The sequence below is a fragment of the Acyrthosiphon pisum genome, chromosome A3 (genome assembly GCF_005508785.2).
Source record: "Acyrthosiphon pisum isolate AL4f chromosome A3, pea_aphid_22Mar2018_4r6ur, whole genome shotgun sequence".
Taxonomy (NCBI): domain Eukaryota; kingdom Metazoa; phylum Arthropoda; class Insecta; order Hemiptera; family Aphididae; genus Acyrthosiphon; species Acyrthosiphon pisum.
This window is the reverse complement of record NC_042496.1, coordinates 38575069-38592049: the sequence shown is the minus strand read 5'-3', so window position 1 is coordinate 38592049 and position 16981 is coordinate 38575069. Positions and strand designations below refer to the sequence as shown.

The 16981-nt window shown below is 30.3% G+C and overlaps 1 protein-coding gene across 1 annotated transcript in view; it reads right to left on the bottom strand.

Annotated features, from left to right (window-relative positions):
- Positions 1-16981, bottom strand: part of LOC100167303 (ras-specific guanine nucleotide-releasing factor 2-like) — a 53537-nt gene that overhangs the window by 15876 nt on the left and 20680 nt on the right. The window contains exons 3-5 of the mRNA XM_008189714.3: positions 3538-3675; positions 3351-3457; positions 1791-1938 (exon numbers count right to left, since the gene is read on the bottom strand). Of these exons, the coding sequence (XP_008187936.1) occupies positions 1791-1938; positions 3351-3457; positions 3538-3675 (393 nt within the window). The remainder of the gene's footprint in view (positions 1-1790; positions 1939-3350; positions 3458-3537; positions 3676-16981) is intronic.

The following is a 16981-nucleotide window of genomic DNA, read 5'->3' as shown; positions in this document are numbered from 1 at the left end:
CGTTTTACTTTTAACGGAAAATCATGCACGGTCATGTGTGCTAGGGACTTAACAGCCTTATATCTAATCAAATAAACGAATAGGATTTTGAACTTTGAAGTCTGTAGCACGTTTGAAATGTTTACAGTTGGATATTGTCGAGTGGTTTTGAACACTGTCGCCATCGTTGGCGTTTAGAACATAATAACAAATACGTTTTAAACCAAATCGAACGGTTTTCTTTCGTTTATTCTCGTCGGTAGATTATACACCAGGTAAAAAGATATTCAAAATATTAGTATGATATGTAATATTACCCATTCAGTCTTCACTCTTTGTGCTTAAACCTAATTATATTACAACACGACATATTTACCGACGTTTGAATAACCGACTATACTAGTACCTAGGTATACCACTTATGCCTGCATTAGTTTATTTCCTTGCGTTTATTTGAGCAGAATTGTCTAATATTATAGATTCATACACAGTGGCGTAGCCAGGATTATGAAATTGGGGGCGTTTTAAGTATAGATTAAAACCAAGTTTTTACAGTTTTTGTGCATAAATAAATTAAGGGTTCAGAACTTGACTTGTTGCACTAAAAATTATCGAAGTATGCAGTCAAAATTCTCAAAATATTCTTAAATATATGTACTATGTAGCGACATTTTTATATTATTTTTGAAAAATCATAAAACATATTGCAATTTTAGTAAAAAAAAAACTAAAAAATAAGTAGGTACATAAACCTGATAAATAAATAAATAAATAAATAACAAGTTCATTTTTAACAATACTGGCATACAATACTAGGTTAATAAATAAGTAATAACGAATAACGTAATATGCGAACACCGTGATAAACGAATACGTACCTACTGATGTTCATTCATTTGTACAATCTACAATCTAGAGGTCAATTATAGTTTAAACACAGTTTTATCACAAAGAGACTTATGAAATCTTACATATGCGAACATAGGGCCAACTGTAGCCAAGCTCCTACAACAACTTTAACAGCCCTCCACCTCTCCCAAACATTTACTTAATTTTTTTTAAGCTTATTCAATTTTATAATAGTATGGTATTAGGCTTCGGCCTCTTCCAATCTCAAAATTATCGTCTATTGTACCTAACCAAACATAATATGTTTTAAGATATTTTTCAATGTTATCCAAATATAATTTTTCCCGACGATTGTATGTACATTCAAGTTAAAAAGTAAACAAATATGCAAATTCAAACTTTGTATTTAATTTCGCCATTTCATAAGACAAATGTATAACTTGCAAGCAGTCCCAAACCCTATAAACAATATATTTATTAGGAGGGAAAATGTCAATGGGGGGGGGGGGGGGTCAAACACCCAAACCCCACCCTGGCTACGCCACTATTCATACAAGTAAAAACTACTAAATTCTAACAGATATAACATGGAGCCCTCCTATATTACTATAGTGTTATAAACAGTTTTACCCTACAAACTTTTTCCAATTGATATCGATTGGCATTTAGTTAGGTAAGGTCAGTGAACACAATATGAGATAGTGTTATTGAGAAACAGTTGAAAAAAAGAATAGTTTTTTTAAAGGTTGGAATCTTCGCGATGAATTTGATCAGAAAAATTATGCCAAAATCGATATTGTGACAATTTTTGAAATTTTGGAATAAAAATAACAAATTCTGATGATTTACGTATGTAACAGTCCCGCAGTCCTCGCGAAACGAAGACGCAATAATCGCGATGGGCACGTCACTATATATAAACTACAGGGAAATAATAATTCGTTTACAATATTATGTTTTACTTCTGCGCGTAGTTTTTTGATTTCTGAGGCCGATTCATCGACCTGTTGGGCGTACTGCCATTTTGCAGTCATTTCGCTCTCGACGACCTGTAGCAAATGCAAGTGCCGTTGTTCGAGCTCTTCTTTTTGTAGCAGCAACTTATTGAAACTGAAACGGCGAGAACCAACGATAATAATATAGGTAACATTATGTAATATTTTTCGGGCTGTATATTATCATGATATAAGTACAATGGCGTCATTTCAGTCTTTGATAGGGGGCGGACAAGTTTTGATCAGCCCATACAATTGGAAAAAAACCACTAGCTTTGCACACAACCTATAACATCCAGTTGAATTCTCATCTCGATATACAATATTGCTTTCTTACATAATTTTATAAGTGTAAAACATACATGTAGGTATATATTATAAAAATATGTTATAGAATTATGTACAGTTTTTAAAGAAAAAGTAGTTAAAGGGGGATGAGGTCTAAATAAAATATATAGTAGGTACCTACCCTATACATCGGTACCGTAATCTTAGATTTTTTTAGAAAGCTATACAAATTAAATAGCAGTGCTAAATACGATTGGTGATAGCTATGTTAAATGTAAAAATATGTAAAAATATTAAATTATATCGGAGGTTCTTTTGAAATAATGGATACAGATTTTAATAGCGATCGTTTTGTTTTTAGACTTTTTGCCGTGTTGATATATTAGCATTAGAATGAAAAGTCATTTTAGAAATAAAATTATACTTATGTATATTATAATCATATACGATAATGATATTTTTGTGGTTGTACAAATGCAAATCTTTTGTAAATATGTGTCATTGTACCTACCTATTTTGTTATGTAATATTATATAATATGAGTAAAGCGGTTCGCGTTTGGACGAGCTTATGAAATTGTTTATGCGGTTGGGTGGACATTTTTAATAATATAGTGCACCTATAGCGTTTAGTTGAAATTTTACACAATACATGTTTCCTTCTCATCTGAACAGAAATGTAGGGATCGTCCGTGAATTTCACAAATATGATTAAAAAATGCATGTATTCAAAAAAAAAAATATTAAAATATATTCATAAAAATTGCACATCTGTAGCAGTTCATCACAATTTAAAAAAAAAATTATCAGTTTACTTACACACATATTTCTTATGATGTGCACGCCCACGCCCACGCGTGTATATACATTCCAACCATATTAAATATCAATTATCAAATTGCGACAATAATTTACCATGTACACGAAAATTTCTGTTTACAGTTCCTCAAAATTATCAAAACAAGACATGTCTTATCAGTAACGACCCACGGCTCGTCTGAATTTAAAATCTGACACGGGAAAATGCTCACCACCATATCCCTCTTCGAATGACGCCACTGCGTTAACAGGCTAACCTTATAATAACTCACTGCAGTGCTCGAATTGGGATGGTGAGCAGGGGGACGGAGCTCCTCTACCAATTTTTTTTTTTTTGCGTACCCCAACCATGTTTTCCTCTACTTAACGATTCCCAATTCGAGCACTGACCATAAGCGAACTAATCAGTTTTACATAGTACCTGGCTTGCTTCAAAGCGTTCACCCAAGTCTTGCAAGCCGTATCTGACGACGCGCGGAACTCGTACTGCCGCATTTGAGGATGGTTGTACGAAATGACGAAACAGTGCTGGAAAATCACAAATCACAAATTATAGCGGGTAAGCAGCGGTCGATTAATTTTTTTTTTAAAAATCGCACGTAACCAACCTCATTTTCCGGATGAATTTTCCCAGTGACTTTCGACGTACCGCTGGAAAAATCTAGTTTCGAGCAGTAACTGCCTTCTAACAGTATTACTCCGGACGGCTTATTGCAGCTCTCGTAGTCGTAATAGAACAGTATGTTCTGAAATTAAAAATCAGAAAAAAAAACAGTGAATAAAATGTGTACATTGTATACGATGCAGATAAGTATTAATTATTAAAACTGATGTATCGTCGTATATTATTGCCATTACATAATTGTATTTTGCAGATGAAATCAATTGCACCGCGATGACTTCAACAGTCTTATTATACTAAATCAATGATCTAATTATTATTATTTATACCTATGTTATATAATTTATATTGAATCAAAACAAAATTAAAACCGTTTCGTCGAATCGAATTTGGAAAATAAGAGTGGTTGACTACGGTTGTACTCCTTCGTCGGTATTTAATTGGTCTGCCATTCAGTTATATTTCTATATTAGATTTTAAGGTTTCCGTCGACGTTTAATAATATTGTTCCTAATAAACTCACTAGATTAATTCTCAGCGAATCGACATTTCCTTGTTGATAACTGATTTGTGTTTAAATAATGACAAATCTTTTTCTACGTATTAATAATATACCTTCTGTTAGTTTTAGTAATAATTTCGGTTTGCTTTTAGTATAAGCGGTCGAGAATATTAATATATTGGTAATTACTAAATTTATAGGTAAATGTACAGATACCAAGTATACGCTTGGCAAGTATAGGATAGTAAATATAATTTTCACACTACACATTTCTTAGATATGTATATTGTATATGTATAGGTATAATACTTTCCATGTGAAATCAATTATCTAATTATCTAGACCAGTGTTTCCTAAAGAGTGTGTCGCGGCACACTAGTGTGCCGTGAAATTTGAAAGGTGTGCCGCGACAACTTGAATTTTTTTTATAAAAAACATAAAATTATTTTTTTCAAAATATTAAAATATATAATACAATTAAAAATAACTAACACAAAAATTAACTTTAAAATTACAAAAAAAAGATATAATCATAAATTTTAGTGTGAAACGTGTGCTTGATGTTGTTTGCATAATAGTTCAATTCTAGGAGGAATTGACGATAAACACACCCGCATTTTTTGTTCAACTAATAAAATTCGTTCACGTTTCTTGTTTTTAATATTTGTTAGTGCGAAAAACCCAAATTCAATCAAATTTGGGCTTGCCGTGGTGTGATTTGAACGTAACTGTTTCATACGACCAAACGAATTATCATTTAATATTGGAAGGACAAAAATGTATAATACACAGAACAGTTCTGTGATACATATATATATATATATATATACAAGTACAGCTATCGAGAGATAATAATATTATTACCTATTAACGATAATAATACCCGACATCATTATATACGTACCTATTATTCACTAAGTAGATAATATTTATCCAAAGTGTGCCGTGACTTATAACTACTAATAATAATGTGCCGCGATGGGAAAAAGTTTGGGAACCGCTGATCTAGACTTTGTAGATTGCGTTTTTGTCAGAAAACGAGATTTAAACTCTAATAGATACTATAAAGAAAAAATATTTGTAAGTAGTTTGCTTTCCTATGTATACAATGTTATGTATGTCGTATATAATATTGTGTGCAGTGTTCCTATAACTACCACAGTACTACTTATATGTATTATTTATACAAAGTGTAACAGATAGAACTGACTTTTGGAATAACTTTTGTTCTAATCAATATTTAATTTTTTTAGATAAACATATAATGTATAGTCACTAGCGCTACACATATTATATAATATATTATTATATTATACAAAAAATTATTTTTTTTTTAACACTGAAGATAAAAAAATTTTAATTTAATTTAAGCTTTTCTTGGAGTATTCAAAATAGTCAATTTGTTGTGAATCTGATTATAAGAACAATTTAAATAGTAAAAACATTTATCTAAGTCAAATATTTTAATTTTTAGAATTTTTTAAAATGTCAATATTTTTTTGATTAAATCAACTTGGAACGTAATAACTTTTTTCAAAATATTTTTTTTGGGAATTTGCTTACATGAATATATTTCTTAAATTATTTAGGTACTTGTCATATAATTTTAATAATTTTTGTCATACATTTAAATAGCATCGTTTTTTTTTATACATAGGCAAAAATGAATTTCGGTCTTAGCTGTAACTCACATAACCTTCACTTCTCCTCATAACCCCTTCCTCCAAATAAATTTATTTTTGTACATTTTGTAGAATACAAAACTTTACAAACTAACAAACATGACGTAATCGAGTATATAATTTACAATCCCTATTTTACCCGACTGCGTGGAGCATGCAATCATCGTTTATGTTTATCAGTAGGTAATTTCTTATTGAAACGTAATGATAAAATCAATGACCGTGTTCGTTTGGTGGGTGTTAATTTGTGAGCTATCATTAGCAGTGCTAGGATAACGATTAATAATTATTGTCTTGTACACCCATTAGACGATAGAGATAAGTACATTTTAGTCTAAAATATCATAATATTAATTACTGTGTTTCCAAGACGCATACGGCTGTGTTCTGACTGCAGCTTAATTTGAAACTAAAATACGTACCTATACAATTTTATATAATTATAAAGTATTTGTGATAAAATTAATATGTAGTTATATAGAATATAATAATATGATTGTGTATGACTGTATGACATAAAACCACTTCGTCCCGCAGACATATACCACCCGAGCCAGTCCGCCCATAAGGATCTCGCCAATTATATTATAATCTAATACATCTGGCATATCTGTATAATAATATATTATTATATATTATAATAACATAGTATAATCGACGACAAAGAGAAACTATACATCGAGCAGTATTCGAGTTGCTCGGATTAATTCCTTTTCCGTTTATCGAGTACAGTCGGGGTTGTCTTAAACAGGTGCATCAGCGATCTTAAACATCGGTTTGTGTGGGTTTATTATTATTGTACTGTATAGTTATACAAATATATATAAATATATGTACCTCATATCCAACACAGCCTTTGTGCGCGCGTATTCCGCGACGTCAAACAGATAATTAAATAACGATATTTTGGTCTCGACGAGCAGTACCTACCTTACGACGATGATATTCGGCGTCCAGGGTAGGTTAACCCTACCTCCCCCCTCAACACACACACACACACACACAGACACGCAGCCAAAGGTCACCAGTAATTTTCGTCAAAAATCGATATCGGCGAGAGAGACGCGTAACAAAGCAAGTTTTGCAGGTGACGAGACGACCTAGCTATGTGGGTTTTGTTGTTTGAAAACCATTATTGTTTTCCAAAATCAACACGTCGACAAAGGTTTCTTTGAACGACTACCAGAGTGGAGCGAATGAGAGGGGGAGAGAGAGAAAGAGAGAGAGAGAGAGAGAGAGTGTGTGCGTGAGTGAGATTGTATGAAGAGCATAATGAAATGATAATTACTAAAATTGCTGAGACAATGGTCTGATTTCCATAAAGATTTTTGAAAATCTAAGAAATTCTTTTTCTGCGAGAGCATGATAAAATGGTTTTGCATGCCAAAAAAAACTTAATAATAATTATTATATTGAACCGCTGGAAAAACGTTACTCTTTAACGAAATTTCCGCGTAAATTGTATACTATTACAAAATAATATGTTTGTTTGAATACGACACTATACCTACAATGTGGGTCCTACATGTAAATGTACAAACTATAACAATACAATATTAAAAACAACAATGATCATAATATTAAAATGTTCATTCCATTCACAGCAAAATGTTTATATATAAACATATTGTAATAGGTTTTCTCTTTGGAAACGCTTGTGTAACTGTAACCTATTGAGATGCTATTTTAATGGATAGGTTCCTCACCATATAAATGTAAGATTATAATCATGTGGCATAATTGTTATGACGTTACGTGATGTGTTACAATGTTACGTGTTATTGTTGTGATTTATTGTGTGTAGACTGTTAAATTATTTTAAATGATAAAAAAAACTGCAAGCAAAGAAACAACAGGTAATAAACAATTTGATTGAAATCGATTTATGAAATTGTTAAAATGTAGAAAAATATGAAAATTGTACCTATCTTATTTCGTACAAACAGCAATAAATATCAATTTAATTTATTTATGAAAAAAATGAGTGATTTGAAATTTAACTGAAAATAAAAAAAATAGTAATAATATTATAGACATTATCAAAATATCAAGAACATGCGTAGGTAGGTAATATAATATTATAGTACTTACTTATATACCTATACCTGATTTGTACAAAAATTATTTAAAAATCATTATCAATATTGTCAGAATATTTATTTACTATATTGTGGTCGATTGCCATTACTTTTATAAGACAAAATAAAACAATGCTGATGATACATAGGAGTAATGTTACCGAGTTGGCTACCTGAAGTCCATACGTTTATGTTATTAATTTAAAATCAATGATAAACTATTGCATTCGAAAAACAATTCGGAACTCGTGATGGACGAGATCGTGATTGCTTAATTTTCTTTATAACTTCTACTCGCTCCACCCTGACTCCATCCACTCCTTTAATTTTTATGAATTGTTTCAGAACGATAATATAATAATATATAATTACATAGAAATTCTAAAAATACGAGTTACAATATTCGTATAGCGACTATAGCAGATAAATGGAACTTTTGAAGTGAGCTCTTTCGACGCAAAAAATGTAATTGCAGTAACATACAAAAGCGCAGAAAAAAATATTTGATTAAATTATTGTATTGTACAGTAAACATTTTACCCGTATGACCACTGAGTGCTTGTCTTTTTTTTTTTTTTAATTACACATTTTGTAGTTATAATCAATAACGGTATTAACGTGCAAATATAGCCACTGAACAATATTAACTATGATATAATAGTATTTTTAATCAATGGCAACATATTTTATATTGCAATACCTATCCGCACGTTAACTGTTTTCACACCAATACGATTAATTTAAAAATAATTGGCTCGAAAACGAGAGAACGCTTTAAAATATTTTTTGTATAAAAAATAAAACACGCTTACCTACGCAGTTTACGACGATTTATTTCTTTACTTTTTAAAACGAAACATTATCATTTATTACAATATCAATTAAATTAAAACTACAACCAGCCGATAGGCTGATGATCGATACGCCTGCATTCGCGATTAGTGTTTGATGCGACTGCAGAATGGTTTTCGTCACCGTGACACTGTCTGAGTATAATTATTTTGAAAACTACACGAAACATGATTTTGACGTACGCGACGAAGGTGAATATAAAATTATTATGTGTATTAAACAGTCAAACGACAGTGCAGATGTACCTATCATAATCCGGACGCAAGTCTGTCGAGAAAACGATTCACATCAACTCGAATATTGACAATATTATATCGACGATGGCACGTTTATCAACATAATTATATAAAAACCATCGATAGACTATAGGTATTTTGTTATTTGCAGTCGACCAAAAAGTTTTGAGTGTTTCTTTTTTATAACATGATACCTATTATAATATTATTATATATTTCATAACCACTAACCTGGAGCGTAGGCGAAAAAAAAAGAAGAAACGGAAATAAAACAATTAGTGTAAGTTTAAAAATATTCAGAGTTCGGTAGACAACAAAAACAAAATTGGGTAAGTTATACCGGTATTTTTTTGGACGTATCTATTCATTATTTTAATCAAGTACCTACCTAAGACATTCGATAAGAGTAATATATAAAATAATAAAACAAGTGCGCTTACAGTGCGGCGCCTACAAATAACATGTAAGTCATAGATAGGTACTATTAGAAAAGGATGGGCCCTGCTAATACACGAAAAACTTTGTGCTCGTAGAGAATGCTATAGTTTAACTGTGGTTATTATAATAAGGTTATTGGCAAAAAAACGGTGGTTCAGAAACAATTTCTAGTGATAAAATTAATATAATTTATTGTTGATGTAAATTATTATTGATAACCATGTTTATGCACGCTGTTCCCTTATGGTTTATTATAGCTCTCACTTAGTCATCGGGCAAACGTCATTATATCAATGGGCACATCCACTTTTTTATTATCTATGGCCAAGGTATTTTTTTATTTTTTTTTGCGCAACGGGTAATGTGACGTATTTCGATAAAATAGAATAAAATAATATGTGTTTCTTTATAAATTATAGACTAGCTATATTATATTGCAGCTACATGGTATTTTTACAACGAATGTCACCATTATAATAGGTAATTATACTCGGTGTATTTGGTAAAGTGGCTCAATCACACTGTAATTAGTGTACTCAAAACTATGTACTTTACACTGTATAGTTACTATACCATAAATTTATGTCATTATTAGTATAGCTTCTGATACCTGTCGTATTCAATACCAACTGTCACTACGTGTCAAACCTGTAGAATCGACCTTTGGACATCTTCCAGCACTTGTTGGTGTAAATCAATCGTGAATCGGTGGGTCATATCGTTTCAATTATGGCACCAGATAGAACTTTATTATAATATCTTAAAATGAGTCGAAATCATGTAACATGTTATATTATTACTTCATAGTCCACATGCGGACTTTGTTGGACATATACTATCGAAAATGAATTTTAAATTTTAGTCATTGTGCGAACAAATAACAACTAAAATATAACCATTTCTTTTTGAGACGGAAAACTGATTATAAATATCGTCTAGGACCCGTAGAACAATTCGAATTTATGGCCAATTGGAATTAACTGTGACATTCGTCGTAGATTTTACCATTTCAATGTGTTGCATGGCGAATCGTATAGGCAAAACAGCTACATTGCTGTGATGGAGAACAACGTTTGTTTCACATTCGGACACGTTAATACATTATACGTCATATTATTTCGTATAAGGTTCGAATTTATGTTACTATTGTATTAATGAAAGCTGGCAGTAGTAATTAGTGAAATATATTTAGTACAGCTATTTTGATTATAAATTATTTAATCAGTGAACTATCTACATTTAGAAAGGCTGTGATAATTAATGTGATGAATCAAAATAGGTATAAGTTTTAACCACCTAATGTTTAAGGGAAATCAACACTTCCTACTTAATATCATTTTTTTTTAATTGTTTGATTATATTTGAAAAACATTTAAATTTAAAACATTTAATTTGTATATCAAGTTTAAAGAAAACTAAAAAACAATGAGTACAACAAATACATTAGATACACCGTGTTATAATAATGTACATCGATCTGAATAAGGTGGTTTTTATTATACTCTTTGGACAGTTCAGACAAGAAAACACCAACGAACACATATTAATAATATTATTTATAACATATTTATCACTTCCACCTCAATAGTTCTAAGATATAAATTATTTATTACTTGTTTAAATTTCCAAAAATGTTTTTATTCAACCCCATTGTCGTATAATACAAAAATATCATATTTCTCAGAAAGAAAAATGCAAAATCTATTTAAAAAAATATTATGGTAGGTATATTAATATATTAATAAATTACGAATGACGTTTCAATTTAATGTTAAGAGACATAAATTAATTTTAAATTTGTGTTCTTTACTTTAAATGTCATATACATAAATATTTACACAAACATTGAGATGCAAAATAGAGAGAAAAAAGTTCAAGACATAATATTACAACGTATAGATAAGAAAATATTATGCATTATCCTAAAAACTATAATATATATAATATATAGTATACGAGTATTATTCCCCTGCGTTTTTATTTTTTCTAAATATTGTATTTTCAGTTACAAAAAATAATATCAACATTATAGGTAGATGTAATAAATCTCAATAATAGTTCAACATTAAAAAAAGAGTTTTTTATTAAAAATATTTAACAATTAATTAAACGTAATAACAAAACGTAGTGAAAAAAAACAATGATACGTTTATCAATTTGTTTGTATAATTACAATTATATTCTAATTAACTGTTATGGGTATACCTACCTCATTATTTTATTTTACGCAATATGAAAAAAAAATTTTTATGCATTTTTTAATTACCAGTAATTAATATGCGAATAATTACGACTCGTCAGAACACTGTTAGGTAGGTACTTGGGTAATAAAAGAAGAGGGGTGTGTATGCACCAACTGAAATAAATATTATGGTGTTGATACAAGTGTACATTTAAACGTATTTTTTTATGTAGCGTTTGTATTATAGGTATAACGTCTGATTGGTTGTTCGTCTTTGATTCATAAAACAACAACAACAAATAGTAAATTGATTTTTTAGATTTGAAAAAGTGGTTCTTACGCCATTACTCTGATACAACAATCAGACAAAAATAAATAAATTGACAGTAATAATAATAATAATAACCAGCGAGAAATGAAAGGGAAAAAATCGATCTTGTAAACAGGTACACGGAATATCTTTTTATTGTATGAGAGTACGATGACTATAAAGCTATTAAAAAACTATTTTAATTATGTACTTATTTGAGTTAATCAAAATCAGATACCCAATCCACTCGGTGCTTATTAAAATTCACTAAAGTATCTCAGATTCGATTATAACAACATAGAGTTTCGATGAACCATCGGTTTAATCAAGTTTCCGCTCATAAATCATAAAATAATTATTATCATATTACCAGCGAATAAAAAACAGAATATTTCCATTATGGACATCGTAAATAAATTAAAAACAAATTTGGTTATGGAATACTTAATTGACTTGTAAAGGCCACGCAGTTTCGAAATAGTAAGTTATAATTTGATTTGCTACGGTCGTGTCTCCAAATAAAAATTTATTATGATAGAAAATATTACGAAGGAATTAAAAAACTATGACAATAATTATTAGCTTTATCAAAATATAGCAGAATCGCTAAGTGTTGACGTTATAGTGGAATGAAAATAATGAAATTTAACTCCGTTTATTATGTATTATACAATTTTCAAACTTCAAATTTGTCATAATGTTCTTCATGTTGACTCATTTTAATAAAGAAATAAGAAAAACTACATTTATAATCGTTGCAATAACATAAGTCGCAATATCGTACATAATAATATATTGTTTTTAAGAATTTGTCCGAACTTTTCTACGGCCGTGCGTTTTGAATAAATATCTAACATTTTTTATGCCTTGTCAATATTAACTAGAAACTTGAAAGCTATTTTTGTACTTAAACGTTTTTGAAAATATATTTTAGTAATTTTACATAAAAAGTTCACTATATGTATGTGATAATACAAAATTATCAAGTATATAGGATATAATATTACTGTAGAGTAGGTATAAAATATAGATACCTAAATTTAAATGGCGTCGCGCATTTTATTTTTCATGGTGAAAATAGTTAACGAAAGTCGAAAAGTTAGAATTAGGAATATTTTTCGATAAGACGCTATCTTTAAAATGTTTTGATCTTCATGATTGTATTTGGTGGAATGGACAACTACCAGTCGTCTACCTGCGTAATATAAGATTTACGTTCACGACGTGGTGAATAATATGTCTTGCGTGTGTCAATTAATTCGTCGTTATATTGCATTTAAAACTACGATTCCAATCGTTTGATAGTAGCTGGAGGTCGATTTTCAAAAACGAAAGAGGTTTGAACTACCTATTTCAATATTGAGAATTGAACGTTTAGATTTTTGACACACGAGCCGATTCGAATTTGACGTAATACGGTTTGACCGGTCGGCGCTGACGTTTAAGTCCAGCGTTTTCGGCAATTAAATACGTACCCGAGTATCACGTGGTCACCAATAATTATACGAACGGATACCACGGTGTGAACTTTGATTAAATCGCGTTTTTCAGATTCGAATAAACGTTTATGATTACATCATTCAGTCACACGGGTGTCCACGAACGTTTAACTGCAATATAGACTCACACGGAATGACGGAAAATAAGGTAACTAAATAATTGTATATCATTAGATATCATAATATAACAAAACGTATAGGTAATTAAAATAAAATATTATGGCGTACGTCACGACACATTATGTTAATGGCACAGAAATAATCCAGTGCGTTGTTTAATTTAATTTAATTATACTTTTTAGTGGTTCTACCTGTAACGCTTAAACGGTATAAACGAAACAGTATATCGTTACAGTTCAACCATAGCGAACCTCGCGCGTTTAATTAGGCGTAGGTACGTCACTACACAGCTGCACTCACAACTCGCCATGTCGTGTAATTTTAGTCGAATAAAATATGCGACTTGTAGCTAACGTGTTGGGTACCACTTACCAACATCATAATAATATAATATGTTACCTATAATACGGAACAAGACACGACGACGGCTTGTCGAGAATGACTATAAGTGCATTTATGTGTTATATGAACGATCAACTATATATATCTACGCTTGATCATTGACAAAAATAAATGCATCAACAAGAATTCCCTTCATAAGGCTCCATCAAAGTTAAAACACACGCCGAATCAACATTTTTTCGATGCGATATCAGTGTCATTGTTATTATCATGCATATTATCAGAATTTATTTTTATTGTCTTAAAGAATATTACATACAAATTTATTTAGCAATTGCAAACCAAAATTTGTTTTATAAATTGTCTATCATTACAGAGATCAACTAAAAATATTACCTAGTCATAGAACAATAAGACAGCAATACTGAGTTAGGGGTTCATAAACAATCGCTAAACATTTTATGAATCATTATAATATAGTGATAAACTAATGTTCCCGAAAACATGATTTATTGTTCCATTACATTTTAGTGGACCATTAGATTAATCGTTGTTTTATGCATCTCGGCATAGGAGTAGTATGACTATAATATAATTATTGTGCCACAGAACATTTTATACAGAAATTACATTCGATCAGACCACTAAAGAAACATTTTGGGTAGATATGAAGTATAATAATTAACAGGATCTGTTATAGGAGTATAATAATTATTATAGTTTAATAAAAGTTAAAAAACGTTCCCGTAACATGATAGGATGTTGCTAACGTACGAAATTATGTAAACTTAACACTTCATTTGCGCGTATTAAAGTTTATAATGTTGTTTATGATATTCAGTGCACTATTAAAGTAATTATACTTAGAAGTACCTACTTATACCTATATTTTCAATATAAATAAACATAATATAATATAATTAAATATTAAATAATTTACCGATCTGGGTTAATGTTTATATTAAATAATATACCTATAACGTATAATATATCCGTAGTCGCACAGGTAATAAATAATAATACTAATATTGTTCACATCAAGACCACGTGCAGTGGCTGAGTAACATTCGGGCAAATCACACAGTGTCTTAGCCTAAAGTCTAAATGTCAGATAGAACTATCTTAAATCGTGGCCACAAATGAACGGTAAGAGCCCAAACTGCTGTTGCCGAGTGCATATAAATTGTGTAACACAAGCGTTCATTACATTATATTATTAAAATAATAATATGAATAATTATGTTTGTTAAATTAGGTAGTGTATGATATTACACTAAAAAAAAAAAAACTATTATAATAATAAGTTTTCAAAAATTACTTTTACCTTTGTAAAATTGCCCTAACAGGCGCAATGGAGTCATTCTGATTTATGATAGGGTATAATCGGGCTATCATAGAATATATGTGTTTTGGTAATTTGTTTTATATCTACTTCATCCCACGCATTAAATATTCCTAAATAGGTCTCTTGTGGAGATCAAGACGTATAACTATGATAATAGATTATAATTTCACAGTAGCTGTGTCATCAACTCCCCCAACATTGTTGTTTATATACGACTGCTGCTGTAAAACGTGAAAACGATGACGTGCAGACTTTTGTGAAATAAACGTCCAAAAATATAGGGTTTTCACCGAGTGTCTGCTTCTTTTTCGTTCCCCCCCGCCGGCGCAGTTAATCACATAATAATACTAATAACGACACATCATATATATTAATACTCTCTTTGTAGTTTGTACCTATATACATAATATTATGTCGTATACTCCGTTTTCGCTATTCTCCGGTCTGTGGACGTCAGCGCGTCCTTTAATCATGTCAAACGACCACGTACGTGAATCATACACTTGAAATACCCCTCGTCCGCAGCGGCATATTATGTTAATAATGTTAAATACATATAATAATAATAATGATGATGATAATAATTAAATTCTGATGACAACAGCGATACTGCGCCTGCAGGGTACATTTAATACGTCCGCTTCGCCTGCGTGTGTGCAGCGATACACACATTTTATTACAATTTACAATATTATAATAATATTGTGTACCGTTGTACGCCATTACCATTGTCCATTGTACATACCTATTATATTATATTTGAGTTACAAAATAATTTCGAAAATTTGCCAGTAGCGTGGTTTAAATCAATATAATATTATGTAGGTAGATACAGGCAATATACGAGAAGATATATAATATTATATAGGTAATGCGTGTTCCATGGAATGACGAGCAAAAACATATAATATATCACTATACTGTAGTGTCCCGCCATTGCGATATCTCCAGAGATAATAAATATACCATAAATATGTTTTTTTTTTTTTTATCAGACTCGCAGAGACAAAGACTACACAATTTTATTTTTTAATTTAATTAAACTTTTTGCAAAAAAGTTAAAAAAATTGTCGAAACAATATTGAAGATAGTCATTTTATAGAGTTTTTTTTTTGTGAAAATGTTGATTTTGAACATTTTATTTTCATTAATCTCATGACTTTCCTAATTTTTTTTAGTTAAAAGATAAAACGGCAAAAACCCAGTTTAGGCCGGGCGGCGAGTCGCTCTCTATGTCCAATATATATCTTCACGGGTCACTCTGTATAGCTTCTTATAATATTATAGGATGCAGAGATGCCAGGCAATATTAGATAAATTAAAATCTGCAGTTACAAGGCTTGAAGTGACAAGTTTAAGCGCTGTATGGACAAAAACAACAAATGTTTAATTATATAGTTTTTTTTTTATTTTTAATTGTAGACGATCTGCAGAATATATGATATATTTCTCGTTATCTCTTGTTCAGATATTTTAATTACGAAGAGTGATTAAATAAGTTTTTATTAATGAAATAAAAAACGGATTTTGTGTCACCATAATTTTAACTTTCGTAAAATATTGCGACGAAATCAAAATTTAGGTCAATTAAAACAAATAATTTAGCGAATAAAATGAGATGAGTGATTTGACCTGCATAAACTGTTAACATTTAGCGTCAAAGTATTTACAAGAAGTCAAGTACTTAACAGTCGATAGAGAATAATAAATTGATCAATTTCAATTATATTGACTACGTGGAGAGGTATGCACAGTGTTAAGTGAAAAGGCAAAATGAAAATGTTCTATTTGTATTATACAAGCTATATAGCAAAACCAAGGCCGTAGTCAGGGAGGGGGTTAGG